The sequence below is a fragment of the Balearica regulorum genome, chromosome 6 (assembly GCF_011004875.1).
Source record: "Balearica regulorum gibbericeps isolate bBalReg1 chromosome 6, bBalReg1.pri, whole genome shotgun sequence".
NCBI classification, from domain to species: Eukaryota; Metazoa; Chordata; class Aves; order Gruiformes; family Gruidae; genus Balearica; species Balearica regulorum.
In genome coordinates this window covers 20,015,416-20,030,429 of record NC_046189.1, presented here as the reverse complement: position 1 = coordinate 20,030,429, position 15,014 = coordinate 20,015,416, and the positions used below count along the sequence as shown (strand labels likewise).

The following is a 15,014-nucleotide window of genomic DNA, read 5'->3' as shown; positions in this document are numbered from 1 at the left end:
GTCAGTGGTCTTGCACCCGTGTTCGCTGGGTGACCCCCTTCATGCAGGCATGCGCAGTACCCTTGTTGTGCAGGTGCACCTGTACCTGTCCATAGCAACTTACTTCATAAGATTAATACCTCCAACCCTATTGTTCAGTTTGGTAGGGACTGTACGTGGAACATAGCAGCATTGTATCTTGCCACGGTCACCTTGCCACTTGCCATGGTTAGTTAGCTTCATTACCTATTACCTTGGTTACAATCTACGGCCCCCTATCCTACGGTTACATCCAAGACTGCTTTCCACCTGGAAATGCACTCCCACACTGATGGTACTGTATGCTCAGCTTTATCCCTGCTCTATGGTTCTTCTGTATCACTGGAAATACTGGTTTGTATTGGAAAAGGAGTCATCTCTACAAGGCCCCTCATCTTTGGAATTCATATATATGTCTTTGATCTAAAGTAGCTCATATAGATGACATTACAAAAAAGGTTACTTTTTGGAAATGGATATATGGATTTGAGAAAGAATGATAAGAATAGAAGGGTGAGGTGGTGTGTGGGAGGGCTGTGGGAACTTCTGCTAATTGTCAGCTGTATCTTACTGTCTGGCTGTACTTTCACCAGTATTGTGGGAATGGGTTTGTTGTATGTTTATTTCCTCCCGCGTGAACCAAGTAGGGCGCTGATAGCCTTTCAGGAGACCTATACAAAGATATTCAAGTGTGTCAGTGGTAAATGGCAGTCATCAACGGTCACTTGGAACCAGTAAGAACTAAAGATGCTCTGCTTCCTGAAATACACTTAGGAGAATCAAACACAATGGGCCTGATTCAAAACCTATTGAGTCAATTAGGGACTTCCCGGTCATTTTAGTCGTTTTTGGATTAGGCCCTACATCACCAATAGTAGTAAATACTGAGGGTGTAACACAAACAGACCTCTTAGTGGTGTGGCTGTTGCTGCTGCCACCTTTTGACTTGTGTGACTTTTGTCGTTTGTTTCTTCTGGATCCCCTGCCAGCCAGCAGGAAAACAGATGTCACTTGCAATTCTTTTCAGTGCCCCAGTTGGAAATAAAGGGATCAACAGTAGTGCACAGGTTTATCTGATCACCCCGGTAACCTCACATACCATGCTTAACTACAATAAACACAGAAACTTGTTCTCAGTTCAAAGATGAGCTAAACTGAGGTCATGGGAAAAACAGGATTCATTGGCTTTTGTTTTATTTCAATTTATTTCTTCGCAATACACATTTCCTACCTTAACATTTGAGAGTAGGAAGTTAGGTCCCCTCCATCATTTGCTGTAGATCTGAAGCATTCATTCATGTGTAAAGGCTCAGAAGAAACATCCCTTTACAGCTATTTAACAAGGGGAATAGAAAAATGTGTTTTTATAAGAGATGTTCTTGGATTTTATTTAGCAGATTCAAATAACTTGACAAATACGGACCTCATGTTAGGTCTCTATTATTGTTGTTATTATATATTTGTTTATTTATTTGTTTGCATATGGCTTGCTCAGTGATGTAAGAAACGCACAAATAAAGGCAACCCTTGCCCTATAGTTTGTAATCTAAGGCCTATTTCTCCAGAGATTAAATGTGTGCATAAAATTATACACATGAATAGTCCTATTTAAATCTATGGCATTGCTCTCATGCATAAATATTTGAATCTTCAAAGGAATGGAGGCTAAAATTGTTACTTTCTCTGCTTCACCCCAATTTAAATACAGAATTTTGTGATTGGTTTCATGAAGGGTTTGTTTGAATGGCCCAAATGTGAATCGGTAAATGTACAGATATGGTGTTTCTCAATGTTAACACTGAAAACCATTTTATCACCGATTTGCACGATCATTTTCTGCTTCCCCTTCCAACACCTGCAGCTTTCCTTTCTTCAGTCTCCAGACCCATCTGTGTGCCCCTTCTCCCCTACAAAGGGGATTAGCAGATCATAGTAAACTGTCTGTGCCTGCACGAGTTGGAAAAGGACGCGAAGTAGGTAAAGCTCAAGATGGTACTGCCATGTTGCTTTATCTCATGCTGAAGGAAAGCTAAGAGCAGGTGCACTTGTCACAACTGTGTCCAAGAGATGGGTAATAATTTGTAAACTATTCTAATTGGCTTGCACACTTCAGCTCTTCACCTGATAACTTTTCCCTTATTCAGAAGTCCTGAAAAATGTGATCATCAAGTAGCTGCAGTCACACAGCTTCGTGCAACATGTATGTCCTTTAGTCACATTAATTCTTCAAAGGTATCTGAATATGTTAAGAAGCTAATTAAACACTGCTCACTCTGCTGTTTCATAGAGAAAGCTACTTATTTTTTTTCTAAAGTGCTTTCTAAGCATCCCTTAATGGGAGATCCAAGATTGTAAAGACTTAAAAAAGACTTACAAAACATTTCTTGGACTTCAGCCAAGTTGTGACTATTATCCTAAGATACAATCCCTTACAGAATCCATTTTTTCCTGATGGGAAGTTGTTGCTGGAACACCATATCGCCTATTAACTAATTGACGTTACATTTCCCCGCCTTTGAAGCCTGACTTGCCTTTCTGTAGCAAACTCAGTCCAAGCCCTATGGTTCCATTTGTTGCACTTTGGCTCACCGGTAGTGCAGCCAGAGTTCACTGCAGTAGCTTTGAAAGGCTGTAACTTTGAGGGAACTCTTTGCTGGACATGTCTTTTGGCTGGCAACGACATCGTTCCTCAGTAGGAGTGACTGCCTTGCTTTCTTGAGTCTGGGCTTGCTGCTCTGGGGGTTGTTCAACCTTGTGGTTGAATTAATTTTAGACATGTAAAGGTGTCCTCAAAAACTGCACAGTGCCACACAGCGAGGCTAAAAGGTACTTCAGGAAAGCACCTAGTCCATCCCTGAGCCACATGCACAATTCACTATGGCTGTGTCACCCCTGACAGGTACCTTACGTATCCTCCCAAGCCTCCGAAGATGGAGGAGCCACACCTCCCTGGCAACCTGTGCCAGTATTCGCTGTCCACACTGTTAGAAAAGCTTCACCACTGTCTAACCTGAATCTTTTCTTATAGCAATTTAAACTCTTTATTTCCTGACCTCTGCACGATGGACTAGGTGACTTCTTTCTTCTTTTTAAAGGCCTTTTAAATCTGAAAGCTTTTTTATCACACTTCTGCTAAGACTTGCCTTTTCCTTAGCTGAACAACTTCGGTTATTTATGTTGTGCTTTCTGATTATTCTTGTTGCTCTCCTCTAGATACTTTTGAAGTGGGCAAATGAGAGACCGTGCTTTAACTTAGGTCTTATCTAGGCTGACTATCTAGTACAGTATTTGTTGCTTTCACACAGGTATGGCATTGCTTACTCAGTTCTGTGTAATATCTATTATAAACCTTATTTCTTTTGCTGTGGAACTGCTGCTAAGACACTTGTTTCCTACCCTGTCTTTATAGAGCTGATTCTGCCTGAAAAGTAGTCAGCACTGTCTGTGTTGCATAATAGCATCGTATTTTCTTCAGACCAATGTGGAACTGTATGAATTTGTAAACTTATTCTCCAATATACATACAGTACCTCCCATCCTGAAGTCTCCTGCAGAATCAGTCAGTGTACATTCTACTTCATCCCATGTTAATATTTAATAGTATCAGATGTGAGATATTCTTGAGAACACTGCTCAGAACAGACCTCTGGTATGGCTGCCAGTTGGACAGTGCTTCACTGGTAATTGCTTTCAAAATATACTTTTCCAGCTGGCTTTGCATCTGGTTTGTAAGAATTTAACCTGCTCTTTGCAGAAGAGATTATCCTATGAGACGGTCCCAAAGTCGTACTGAAGTAAAGGGTTGAAAAACTACTGCTTCTTCCCTAATCTATCTGTATTGCTACCCAGTCATGGAAAGAAATTAGATCACTGTGGCATGATTTGTTCTTAATTAATATACGTCACATATGACTCATCTCCCTGTTCTTTTCCAGGTGCTTACAAATGGACTTTTTCTAGGAAGACAAGTTAAGCTGACATGTCTATAATTTTTCAGCTCCTCCTTTTCCCATTTTTCTATCTTCTGCCGCCTTCCTTAGTCCTCAAGAATTGTCAGATGGTTCTGAGATGGCTGCAGCCCTCTTTAAGTTTCTTCAAGGTCTTCAAGTTTCCTACATGAAATTCTATAAATCCAGACAGTCTGAAAATATCTAATTTATGTAATATTTTCTCATACATTCTTTCACTTTTTCAGGCTGAGATTTTACTTCTTTCACTGTATTACTAAGGATATTAGGCATCTGTCTGCCACAGATCTTTCTAATGAACACTGATACAAAATATAAATCAACTGCTTCTGTCCTTGAATTATCTGTCAATAGATTTTCCTCTGTTGAGCAGTAGATCAGCACTTTTCCTGCTCTTTGTTTTACTACTAATGTACTTGTGGAATATTTTTTGTAGCTCTTGACATTTCTTGGTAGGTCTGTCTCATTTTATATCTTTGCTTTTCTAATTTTGTCCTTCATTATTAAAGTTATTTTTTATACTTGCCTTTTGTAAACCCCTTACTTTATCCTTTCTGTACATTTCCTTCTTGTATTTCAGTGAAGAGCTCTTTCTTTAGCTAAGCTGAGTCTTTACTACAACTTCTAGCTCTGTGCTAGGATATGTTGTATGTGTGGTTAGTATTGTTTCATTAAGTAATTACCAGGTCTCCTTAACTCCTTTTACCTTACACTTGCTCCCCCATGACCCGGTCCAGGAATTTAGCTATCAGTATTCTGTTTTTATGGAAATTTTTCTTCCTAGTCCATTGTTTCTAGTTTGATGTTTTTTCCTTCTGTAAAGTTCTGACACTGGATCATTTCATGATCACCTTCACCCAAGTTACCTTCTGTCTTTGCAGCTGACCCTTCTGTGTTGGTTAGGATCAAATGTAGGTGAACAAGCCTTGCTGCTGCTTTCTGCAGATTCTTGTGCTGTGCCTTAGCTTTCACCTTGGGTGTTTTCTGTACTTTTTAGTTGAATCGGATTTCTTCTAAATGCTCTCTTGTATTCTGCTTTGATTAGGATGGGAAATTTATTGACAAATCTTCATCCACATTTGATTTTTTTAACTATTAGTTTTATGCATTTTTGTTGTAGCTCAATGGAAACTCTAAAGAACAAAAATGTGATTAATTTTCACTAGTCTATTGCTGTAAAAGTCACTTACATTTTTTCTTATGCATTTTATCTGTCCTTTAAAGTATACTCCTAACTAGAATTAAAATCTGGAAGCTAGATTGAGTATATTGTGCTTTATTGATTTTAAAAAAATCTTTTAAGAATGCTGAATTTAAAAATAATATTCATAATGGCTTTAATGCCAATTTAGCCAACCATTTAAATACATATTTACCTTCAATCTCATTGAACGTGATGAGGACTTGAAATCCTTTTAAAAGAAAATGGAAGCAAAAATTATTAATACTCAGAGTGATATCTCTGACTTAATTATTTATATACCTGTTGAAGCTGTTATTCAATTGTTTTGTTTCTATTAGAGGCATCTTTCAAAATATTCTAGCTATTTTTAGCATGCTTTAACTGCAAATGTAGACTTTCTAAAGCATGCTCCACATAGTTCCAGAAACCAAGAAATATTGAGGGATGTTCTGCCACCCTTCAAGTGGAACAGAAATGTTTATAACTTAAATGACTCTTTGAAAAATTGTTGACTTACTTATTAATGAGAAAATTCAGGAATCCCAATTTAATTTCATTGATTTGTCTTTTCAGAGGCTTCTTATAAGGTATGAGTAGAAATGAACAAACGTATGCATTGTTTTCCATATACAGGCCTCTCCGTTAAGATTATCTTATCTTTATTGGTTTCTGTCATGTGCTTCCCTCATTTTCCCCTTCTCAGCTGACCTATAGTCTCCTGGTGCATTTGTAGCTCCTAGCGCTATTTGATTACTACAAGGACTTTGTCACATCATTAAAATCCTGTGGGAGCTAACGAACAGATGCCCAGCTTAAGAAAACTGAACCCGGCAACCCAGCAGTACGCAGCAAGTGTTTCACCGTACTTCCAACCTGGCTGTCCTGCCGTCGCTGTACGGGTGCCAGGGAGCCATGGCTGCCAAGGGCCGAGGTGCTAGGTCTTGCCCTTGTAGGAGACCTCTGTGTTGGGTATGATCTGCCCTGTCAGGAAGCCCACAGCGCCAGCCAAATTCAGCCCTCGTCTCGTGTCTCCTGACATTTCACACTGCAAATAAATTTGGTCTGTGCTGGTAACTACCAGTCCCAACAAAGCAAAATGTCTTCCCATCATTCTGAGGTGGCTGCTCGAGGTTTGGTTTTGTTCTCCTTTGTCTCCTTTTCTACTGTCCTTTAACCTTCTGCTTTCCTTTTTCCTCTGTGTTGTGCCATGTGCTTCATGTCTCCCCTCTCCACCTGTTTCTTACGTGCCTGTTTTCCCATTTCTCTCACCCCGTTCTCTGCCTCTCTCTTGCAGAGCCTTGATAGCCTTCCCTTTCACTCTTCCCTTTGCAGAACCAAGTCACCTGCTTTACTCTTTTCTTTTTCCTTCACTGGCCCCTTTGTGAAAGTCCTTCCCCAGGTCTCTGTGAGTGGCCTGTGTGCTCTTGCATTTCAGAGAGCTCTGGGGAGCAACTATAAAAGGGTTGCCAGCTAGGCCTGATAGTTTAGAAAAAACAGAGAGTGGGAGCAGAGCTTTTTCTTCATTCCTGCTTCTTATGTTACGCCGTAAGCTGTATAGAAAACGGTGCTGAAGGAGGAGTTTCCGTGGTGAGGGACTGAATGGCGGAGGCAGCCGCATGTGGAGGAATGCTGTTGTGCCCACTGCGGGTCAAGAGCAGCAAGCAGAAGAGCTAGCTATGCCTGCGTAGCCTCAGATCTGCTGTGACGCTTGGCCATTGCACACTTTGTTAGTACTTTAGAAAGTTTAACATCCATTTGTTTATTCATCTTCACATGTCATGTCACTGTTTTAGTTTGCTGAGCATTAAGAGACAAGTTTGTCTTTAGGATGTCTTCAGAGAGCTTTTTCTACTCACATCCCCTGGGCAGAGCTTGGACTTACACGTCATTCTTTGTTTTTACAGATTCTTTGTTCAGTTTTTTGGTTTAGCCTTTATTTTATTTTACTGCTCAACCTTTAAAAATGTATTTAATTTCATTTTATTTTTCAGACACCTCTTATTGAACCTCACATCCCACATCGTCCTACTAAAACCATTACCCAGGTAATAGGACATAGGTGTGCAGTACAGCCAGGCCGCTAGACAAATGGAAATAACTCCTATTTCCAACAGTGCAATGTGTATCAGCTGAAGTGATGTTTTCTGTTAGATGTGATAAGTATGTGTGCTGGTTTTGGCAGGGATAGAGTTAATTTTCTTCATAGTAGCTAGTACAGGGCTATGTTTTGGATGTGTTCTGAAAACAGTGTTGATAACACAGGGATGTTTTAGTTATTGCTGAGCTGTGCTTACACAGAGCCAAGGCCTTTACTGCTTCTCACCCCACCAGCAAGTAGGCTGGGGGTGCACAAGGAGTTGGGAGGGGACACAGCTGGGACAGCTGACCCCAGCTGACCAAAGGGATATTCCATACCATATGACATCATGCTCAGCATATAAAGCTGGGAGAAGAAGACAGAATGGGGGAGGGATCTTCAGAGTGATGATGTTTGTCTTCCCAAGTAACCGTTACATGTGATGGAGCCCTGCTTTCCTGGAGGTGGCTGAACACCTGCCTGCCCATGGGAAGTGGGGAATGAATTCCTTGTTTTGCTTTGCTTGCGTGTGTGGCTTTTACTTTACTTATTAAACTCTCTTTATCTCAACACATGAGTTTTCTCACTTTTATTCTTCCGATTCTCTCCCCGATCCTGTCGGGTTGGAGTTAGCGAGTGGCTGTGTGGTCCTTAGTTGCCAGCTGGGGTTAAATTGTGACAGTATGTGAGACTTAAAATCCTGAATATATACTACATTGCTCTGCAAAAGTAAGCATCTGTGCAAGGACTTTTAATTTAGGGAAAAGAGAACTTGTGTTTTGTTTTGCAGAAGGCAGTACAGAGATTATGGAAGGTTTAAAATCTGTGTGTCTTGGTCCCTTTTTTTTCTCCCTGATCACCAAGGTTCCTTCAGAAAAGATCCTCAGAGCTGGAAAGATTTTGCGGAATACAATTCTGTCCCGAGCCCCTCACATGATAAGAGATCGTAAATACCATCTGAAGACTTACAGGTGTGTGAGCTGATTGTATAGAGGTCTCTGAATTTTTATGCCTGCCATCCTCTGATTTGTGATTTATGCTTTACCATACTTGCAGGTCTCAAAAGGTCTGAAATTATTCTGTGATGCTATTTGAGTCTGGATGTTATGCAGTCTTTAATGGGCCTGGTAAATCTTTTCTGAAGTAATTTGACTGGAAATTGAGTCCATGATTGTGAACAGAGTATTCACATACAAAAACTCTTCCAAAGTTAATAGCATAGTTAGCTGGAATATTCTGTGCAATATCAAGTTAAAATGTAGATTCTGTTCTCTTTCAATATCAGTAAGAGATAATAGGAAAGCTCATTAATATATTACGTTACTGTACTGATTGCTACAGCGGTGTTGCTCAGTGTGGAGTTCTGAAAATTGATCTAGTGGGAAACATTCCTTATGTAGATTTTCTGTTATATTTAAAAATATTTTTTTCAGTGTAATGCCAGGCTTTCTTCTCTTCCTGCTGGTGGCAGCACTGCCTTGCTGAAGTGAGATAACAATGGCACTTGTAGAATAAGAATCTGACTTCAAAGAGTCGGGATCTATCTACTGTTGGGTTAAGGAACAATCAATTTATTTTAGTGTCTAATGTTTAAATCGAATACCTAATGCATTATTCAGAGTGTATTTAAATAAAAATCGGTTTAAAAACTCTGAGCGTGTCTTTTTCTAAATAGTAAATCAATATGTTGCTGAGAGATAAGTACATTGATTTTCCATATTTCAGTCCAAAATGTATTTAATATGATGCAAGGTATTTGGAGCTTGTGAGTTGAACTGAGAATATATCATGATATGACATTGCTCATTGTTCTAGAAGAACAAAAGAGCATGTATGATAATGAAGACCAGTGCTGGTCCAAACAACTGCACCATTTTATCTTATACATAGTTTGGAAAAACTCTTACTGTTTTATCCTTGGGGTTTTTTTAAATATGGAATGCCAAAATTTAGACTGGATTCAGGTGAGGAAAAGTTTTGTCATCAAAATGGGATTTTAATTGGAAGAGCATTATTTAAGCTAAATTTCAGCAATTTCAGTATTGTCTATTTCCTTGGTCTCTGAAAGTGATGTGAGAAGCATGGAGCCACGAGAGCCTTTCTAGAAGGACTGGCCAGCTTCCTCTCTGTTCTACGTGTGATCAGTTACAGATTTGTAAGTTTTTGATCACATTGCTTATTTGCTTCTGTTTTGCTGAGCTAGGGAGTGTTATGACAAAAAATTTTACCTGGTGACCATGTCTTTTGGCTTTTTGCCTTTTTCCTGCTTTTTGGGCATTCTCCAGAACTTGAGGCCTGCTGTTGTCTACCTCTGGGTCAGTCAGGAGCTGCAAGGTGACCAGCACCCAGCATGAGAGAGCCTCAGAAACACTGTGCACCTACAAACCAATGTCCCCAAATACAGTGTGGCCCAAGTTTGGTTGCAAATGGAGGAGCACCCTCATAACACTCCCTCTTCCTGTGGAGGCTGTTCTCGTTGGCAAAGTTTTCGCAGTGTTAGATGGTTGTTTTCACACAAGATTCTGAAAAGTGTGAGGCTTTTGCTCTCCCCTGATATACAGGGAAGGTTTCCTTTGAAATCTGGGTTGGAGGTTGTTGCACTGGTGCAACAGGTTTTACACCAGGTGGCACAGGCTCACTCTGATCCTCTGAACTTTGGATTTCCCAAAACACTTCTTGTTCTGCTGAGGTGATCCTCTCAGAACTGAACACCTTCATTGGTATTTCAAGCATATGCGCGTAGATGGTGACATTATCTTTTCTTTAGGGAGATTTGACTAAGGTTATACAGAGTTTAAGATATTGCTGTTCTTGGCAGACACTGTTAGTGATCTCTCTTGGCTACCTCCCTTTTAATTTCTATTTGTCCTTCAGGCAATGCTGTGTGGGGACTGAACTAGTTGACTGGATGATGCAGCAAAGTCCTTGTGTCCATTCACGAACCCAGGCTGTTGGCATGTGGCAAGTATTGCTCGAAGAAGGTGTTCTTAACCATGGTAAGATAAAGAAAATCTCTTTCATGAAAAAGAAAGGGATCATAAGCCCAAAAGAAACGCTGCAGAGCAATCCGTTTATTCACAAGTACAAGTGCAACACACAGGCAGTATTATGTGAATCTTGCTGCTAGTATACCTTTTTAACTTACGAGAATATTAAAAAGTAAATGAACAATTCATAATGATAACTAATTATACTTAGGAGTACATTGGCTTGTGATTATATTGCAAGAGCTGTATAGCACTCAAGCCAAAACCAAGAGATGCATTACCATACACAAAACTGATCTTCATCAAAGATATGCAGCATTTGGAAGTGAATGTGAGCATTTGTGTTTGCTCAGATCCATAATTTTGGAATGATTTTCAATGGTTTTGGAATGGTTCCCAAATTCAGCACTCCAACTATTCCAGTGCAGACATCTGGGATTTTATGTTAGTTTTCTGACTGTATTTTACATTGACTTTCAGTTTACATTTGGCAGGATTTACTTGGTAGCAGGATATTACAGCCCTCAAAAGGGTAGCTTTCTAAAGCAATATTCATAGTTGAAGCTTTGCATGTACAGTTTTATTAAGTTCAGAAGAGCAGCTCTATTACAGTACACTTCCATTTATCCTCTGTTGGGCTTCCCATATCCCAAGGAGAAATTTCCACACTGAGAAGACAGATTGTTTCCATGGCTTCCTTACCCTGAGGGCTCTAGCTTTAATTCCTGCCAAATATTCCCTTGAACTCCCAGGGGCAATCTGTTACAAGCTGCATCACAGTATCCAACCCAGCACATCCCTCTGACTTGCTTGGAAGACCGAGGTTTTGTCCTTTGTCATATCATAGCGTCTCTTTAGAAGTCTTCTCTTGGTAGTCTCTCCATTCAGTTCTTCCACCAGGACGCAGGTCAGTGGACTTGCCCCTGGGATTATATCTTGATGATGTACATTTCTGGTACATCAGAAAGAGTTTAAATTATTTTGTTACCTTTTAGCCCTGTCTGAAACACGTAGGGCAATTGTGCTCTTGCTAGAGAACACCTCTTAGAAATTAATGATGTAACTGTTTCCCAAGTGTGAATTGTTAAGTGAAATGGTTTGAAACAATAAGAACAAAACCAGATCTAGTAAGAAAAACACACACGTGCACACACACAAATGTATGTGTACACACCCACAACACACACACATAGAAGCCTTTTAGGAAGTATTTGTAGTACACAATTTAAAAGTGTACCCTCCAAGCTACATAATTTGGACATATGTGAGAAATAAAGGTGTTTCACACTCTTGCAGTTCTCTGTACCTTTCTTTCCCTTCTAATATATCTGTGACATATACAATGCTACACAGATTTCTACAAGGTTAACTTTAATGGGGAGAACTTAGTGTTTGATATGTTATGTTGTTTTCAGTGGATCAGGAGCACCACTTTCAAGACAAATACTTATTTTATCGATTTTTGGACGATGAGCGTGAAGATGCCCCTTTGCCAACTGAGGAAGAGAAAAAGGAGTGTGATGAGGAGCTACAGGACACTGTCCTTCTGCTGTCTCAGATTGGGCCAGATGCTCATATGAGGATGATTCTCAGAAAACCGTAAGCAGATTAATGAGTTAATATTATACCTGGGCCTTCCTTGTGACATGGAAACAAGATAAGTCTACATTTATCATCAGACATCTTTGGCCAGTTATTTCACTTCAGTGCCAGTTTGTTCAACCTCTAAAGTTTTTAAGTCCATATTAAGTAATTTCCAGTCCTTATTCATGCTTATAAGTTGAACTGTGTGTTGAGATTAACCATCAAAAGTCATCATATTTACTTTGAGGAAAATGCTGCATTAGGAGGTTTTATTTCATTTCTGAGTCTCCCCAAAAGTAAGTTGCAGGTAATAGAAGAGTCCTGATCTGTTAACACGTTCTGTGTAGATGTGCCATTCAATTAGCTATGCTGCTTTCAGTTATTGTGAGTGAGTAGAGTTGTGGGATGGCAGCACAGCAGGTACCTTTCAATTACAGTCATCAGTGGCAGCCATTAATTAGATTCATCCTTGGTATAACTTTATTGAATTAAGATAGGCTGGACTTGGCCTGTTGTAGTTTGCTAGCAAGGTATGAAATGTGGCTCTGTGGGTTTATTTATCCATTCTTATTGTTATAAAATCAACTCATTAAAAAAAAAAAAAAATACTTTCTCTACCTAGGCCACAGAGGATGTCTCCCTAATCTTTTCATAGCTCTCAGATCATGTCCTCTCACTCAGCGGTTGGCTAACCATCTTTTCAGCAATACATTCTGGTCACACTGAAAATTGTGCTAAAGGCCTTTTTTACAGATAACTTTATAGTGACTTCAAAGCAACCGGTATAACCTCTGTTTGGCCCTCCATTGAAGGCAACTTCTTCATTATGCAGGTAGTGTTTAGGGGCCACTGAAGACATATTTTACTGCTAATTAATTGCACTGAGAATAATGAATTACTTAAGGTCATCTTCACTGAAGATTACTTGTAAGGGTCAGATAAAGAAAGATAAGTACACAAAGCTGGATCTTGCTCCTTTGAGGCCATTGGCAAAGTTTGTCTTTGCTACGGGATAGGATTGGGCCCTGCCTACAATGTGAGAACACTTTTTATACTAAAAATGTTTTGAATCTTGTTTAACACAAGTGCTTGCTCCTGTTGTGTTTCCATCTGTATCTTTTCCCCGCTCCATTCTTGTCCCTGTGTTGTCTCTTTAGATCATAAGCTCATTTAGACGTCGCTTTGCCCAAAAACTTGCTAAAAGCACTGAATTTCAAAAAGTGCCATCAGATACTTGTGCTTATGAAAACAAGTAACACTGCCATGCAGCAATAGTTTTAAAAGTATAAATTCTCTTTCCTCTTTTTATTAGAGGTCTAGTCAAACACAACCAAAGGACCACTCACTCCCTGTCACAGAAAATACATAGACAAGCCTGACTGGGAGCATGGTGCTTCCATAAACCTTTATGGTGTCAGGGAATTGAGGTGTTTTCTCCTCACAGAGATGTCTCAGTTCTCCACTGAGGAGCAAGAGAGGGCTTCTTGCACCCATGAGCAGACACCAGTCATTAGGAGACCGTGAGCTGTGACCTTACACCTCTGCACTATCTCCTTTGCCTCAGGCGGACTGAGCAGGTTGGCTCTTGGAGAATTGCCCCCTTAGGTTATCATGGGTTTTGGCTGCCTACTACATTTGCTTTCCATCATGACTTTCAGAGCAGCCACTGTAAATTTACCCTGGTAGGATCAATGTTGATTATCATCCACACTCCTTGCAGAGAGCTAAAAGGCTGGAATGATGCTGTGGAAAGTAGTGGTCTCCCTTCTGAGTCGTCACTTGCACAGCATCACCTGAAAGAATATTTGTAGGAGATTTTTCATGCAATATAGTGAGGGGAAAGAGGTTTTCTCAAGACTGACAGCCATCTGACATCTTTCCCTGTCTCTGAAAGTGCTTATTTTTTCTGCCATTTGCTCATGGAAGCAAGCTTGTACTGTCAGGCACCATATTAACTACTGTTCTGGTATTCAGTTTACACACGTTATGATTTTGTTAGTTGAAAATCCACCCTGGGCTGAGCTGTATCAAAGCTATTAAAATCTCCATGAATCCTCAGAGTCCTGCTAGTTTTGACTAGACACCATTACAGCTGCCAAAAGTTCAAGGAATTGTCAGAGCTTCAGAGACACTGGCTCTAGCTGACCTGAACAGGACCCACAATTTTCAAACCAACACAGCTGCATTTTGTAATAGTCACCATTTCTGGAGAGGTTGCAGAACTCAGATAATTACCCTGAAAGAAATAAGACAATATTCTTTGATGAGAAGATTACTTTGAGAATTTGATTGTATAATGAAGCTGTTGCTTTGAAAGGTACTTTCTATTGTTCAAAATCTGAAAATCTCTAGCAAAAAGTGTCACTTGTTTTGACAGCCGACTTAAAAAATTCTCTGTTTATTACATTAACTGCAGCATTTTAACTGTCAAACTGTGAAAGAATGTTCTATAGTTTAAAAAACAGAATAGAGCTCAGGGAGATTTTTGGCAGGCTCTTGTTGCTATTGGGTGGTTTTTTTTTCTTTGGAAACACATACACTGTGAATGTGAAAATAGCTTTTTGTGAAGTAGCAGACACAGCTCTCTGGTCATTATAATGCCTGGAGCACAGGTGCAGACCTTGAGCAAGTCCCTGGAAAAAATACTGTGGAATTAACACAGCTCTTCCTTACAAGTGTTGCAATCCTTCAATATGAAAATACATCCTGAAAACATTTTTCTAGTTATTTTTATTTTATTTTAATCATGTTCAGATATAGCTAACTGATGGTAAACCCTAATTAAATAGGATGCTGTAATACAAAGCTAAACAATAATAGCAGGAGTCTTTAAAGGGAAAACTGTATTCATCAGACAACAGCATTTAACTCAGATGATGGTATGGATTATATTCTTTTTTAATACTCTAGGCTACAGTATGTTAGCAATATGATTGCTATGTTGATTGAAACAATAAATCTGTGTTATATATTCTTGGTGACTTCACTCAGCAAATTTTTTTCTCAGTACAAAGACTTTTTGATTCCACATATGATCAAATTTTAGTGTCACTTGCAGAAGTAACTTGACAGGATGCTAGGGAGAGGAAGTGAAAACAAATCCAAACATGGTAAAGAGCACAAAAAGTATATATAATAAAATAACAATTTAATTATTGCTAAGAATCTATAGCTTCTTGAAGGTCTTGGAAAAATTA

The 15,014-nt window shown here is 39.5% G+C and overlaps 1 protein-coding gene across 5 annotated transcripts in view; it reads left to right on the top strand.

The window, feature by feature from the left end:
* Positions 1-15,014, top strand: part of RAPGEF4 (Rap guanine nucleotide exchange factor 4) — a 153,310-nt gene that overhangs the window by 89,634 nt on the left and 48,662 nt on the right. For 3 of the 5 annotated variants that reach the window (XM_075756636.1, XM_075756639.1, XM_075756640.1), the window contains 4 exons: positions 7,161-7,214; positions 8,111-8,217; positions 10,121-10,242; positions 11,649-11,832. In XM_075756636.1, the coding sequence (XP_075612751.1) occupies positions 7,161-7,214; positions 8,111-8,217; positions 10,121-10,242; positions 11,649-11,832 (467 nt within the window). The remainder of the gene's footprint in view (positions 1-7,160; positions 7,215-8,110; positions 8,218-10,120; positions 10,243-11,648; positions 11,833-15,014) is intronic. The other 2 variants (XM_075756638.1, XM_075756641.1) reach the window with 1 other exon arrangement.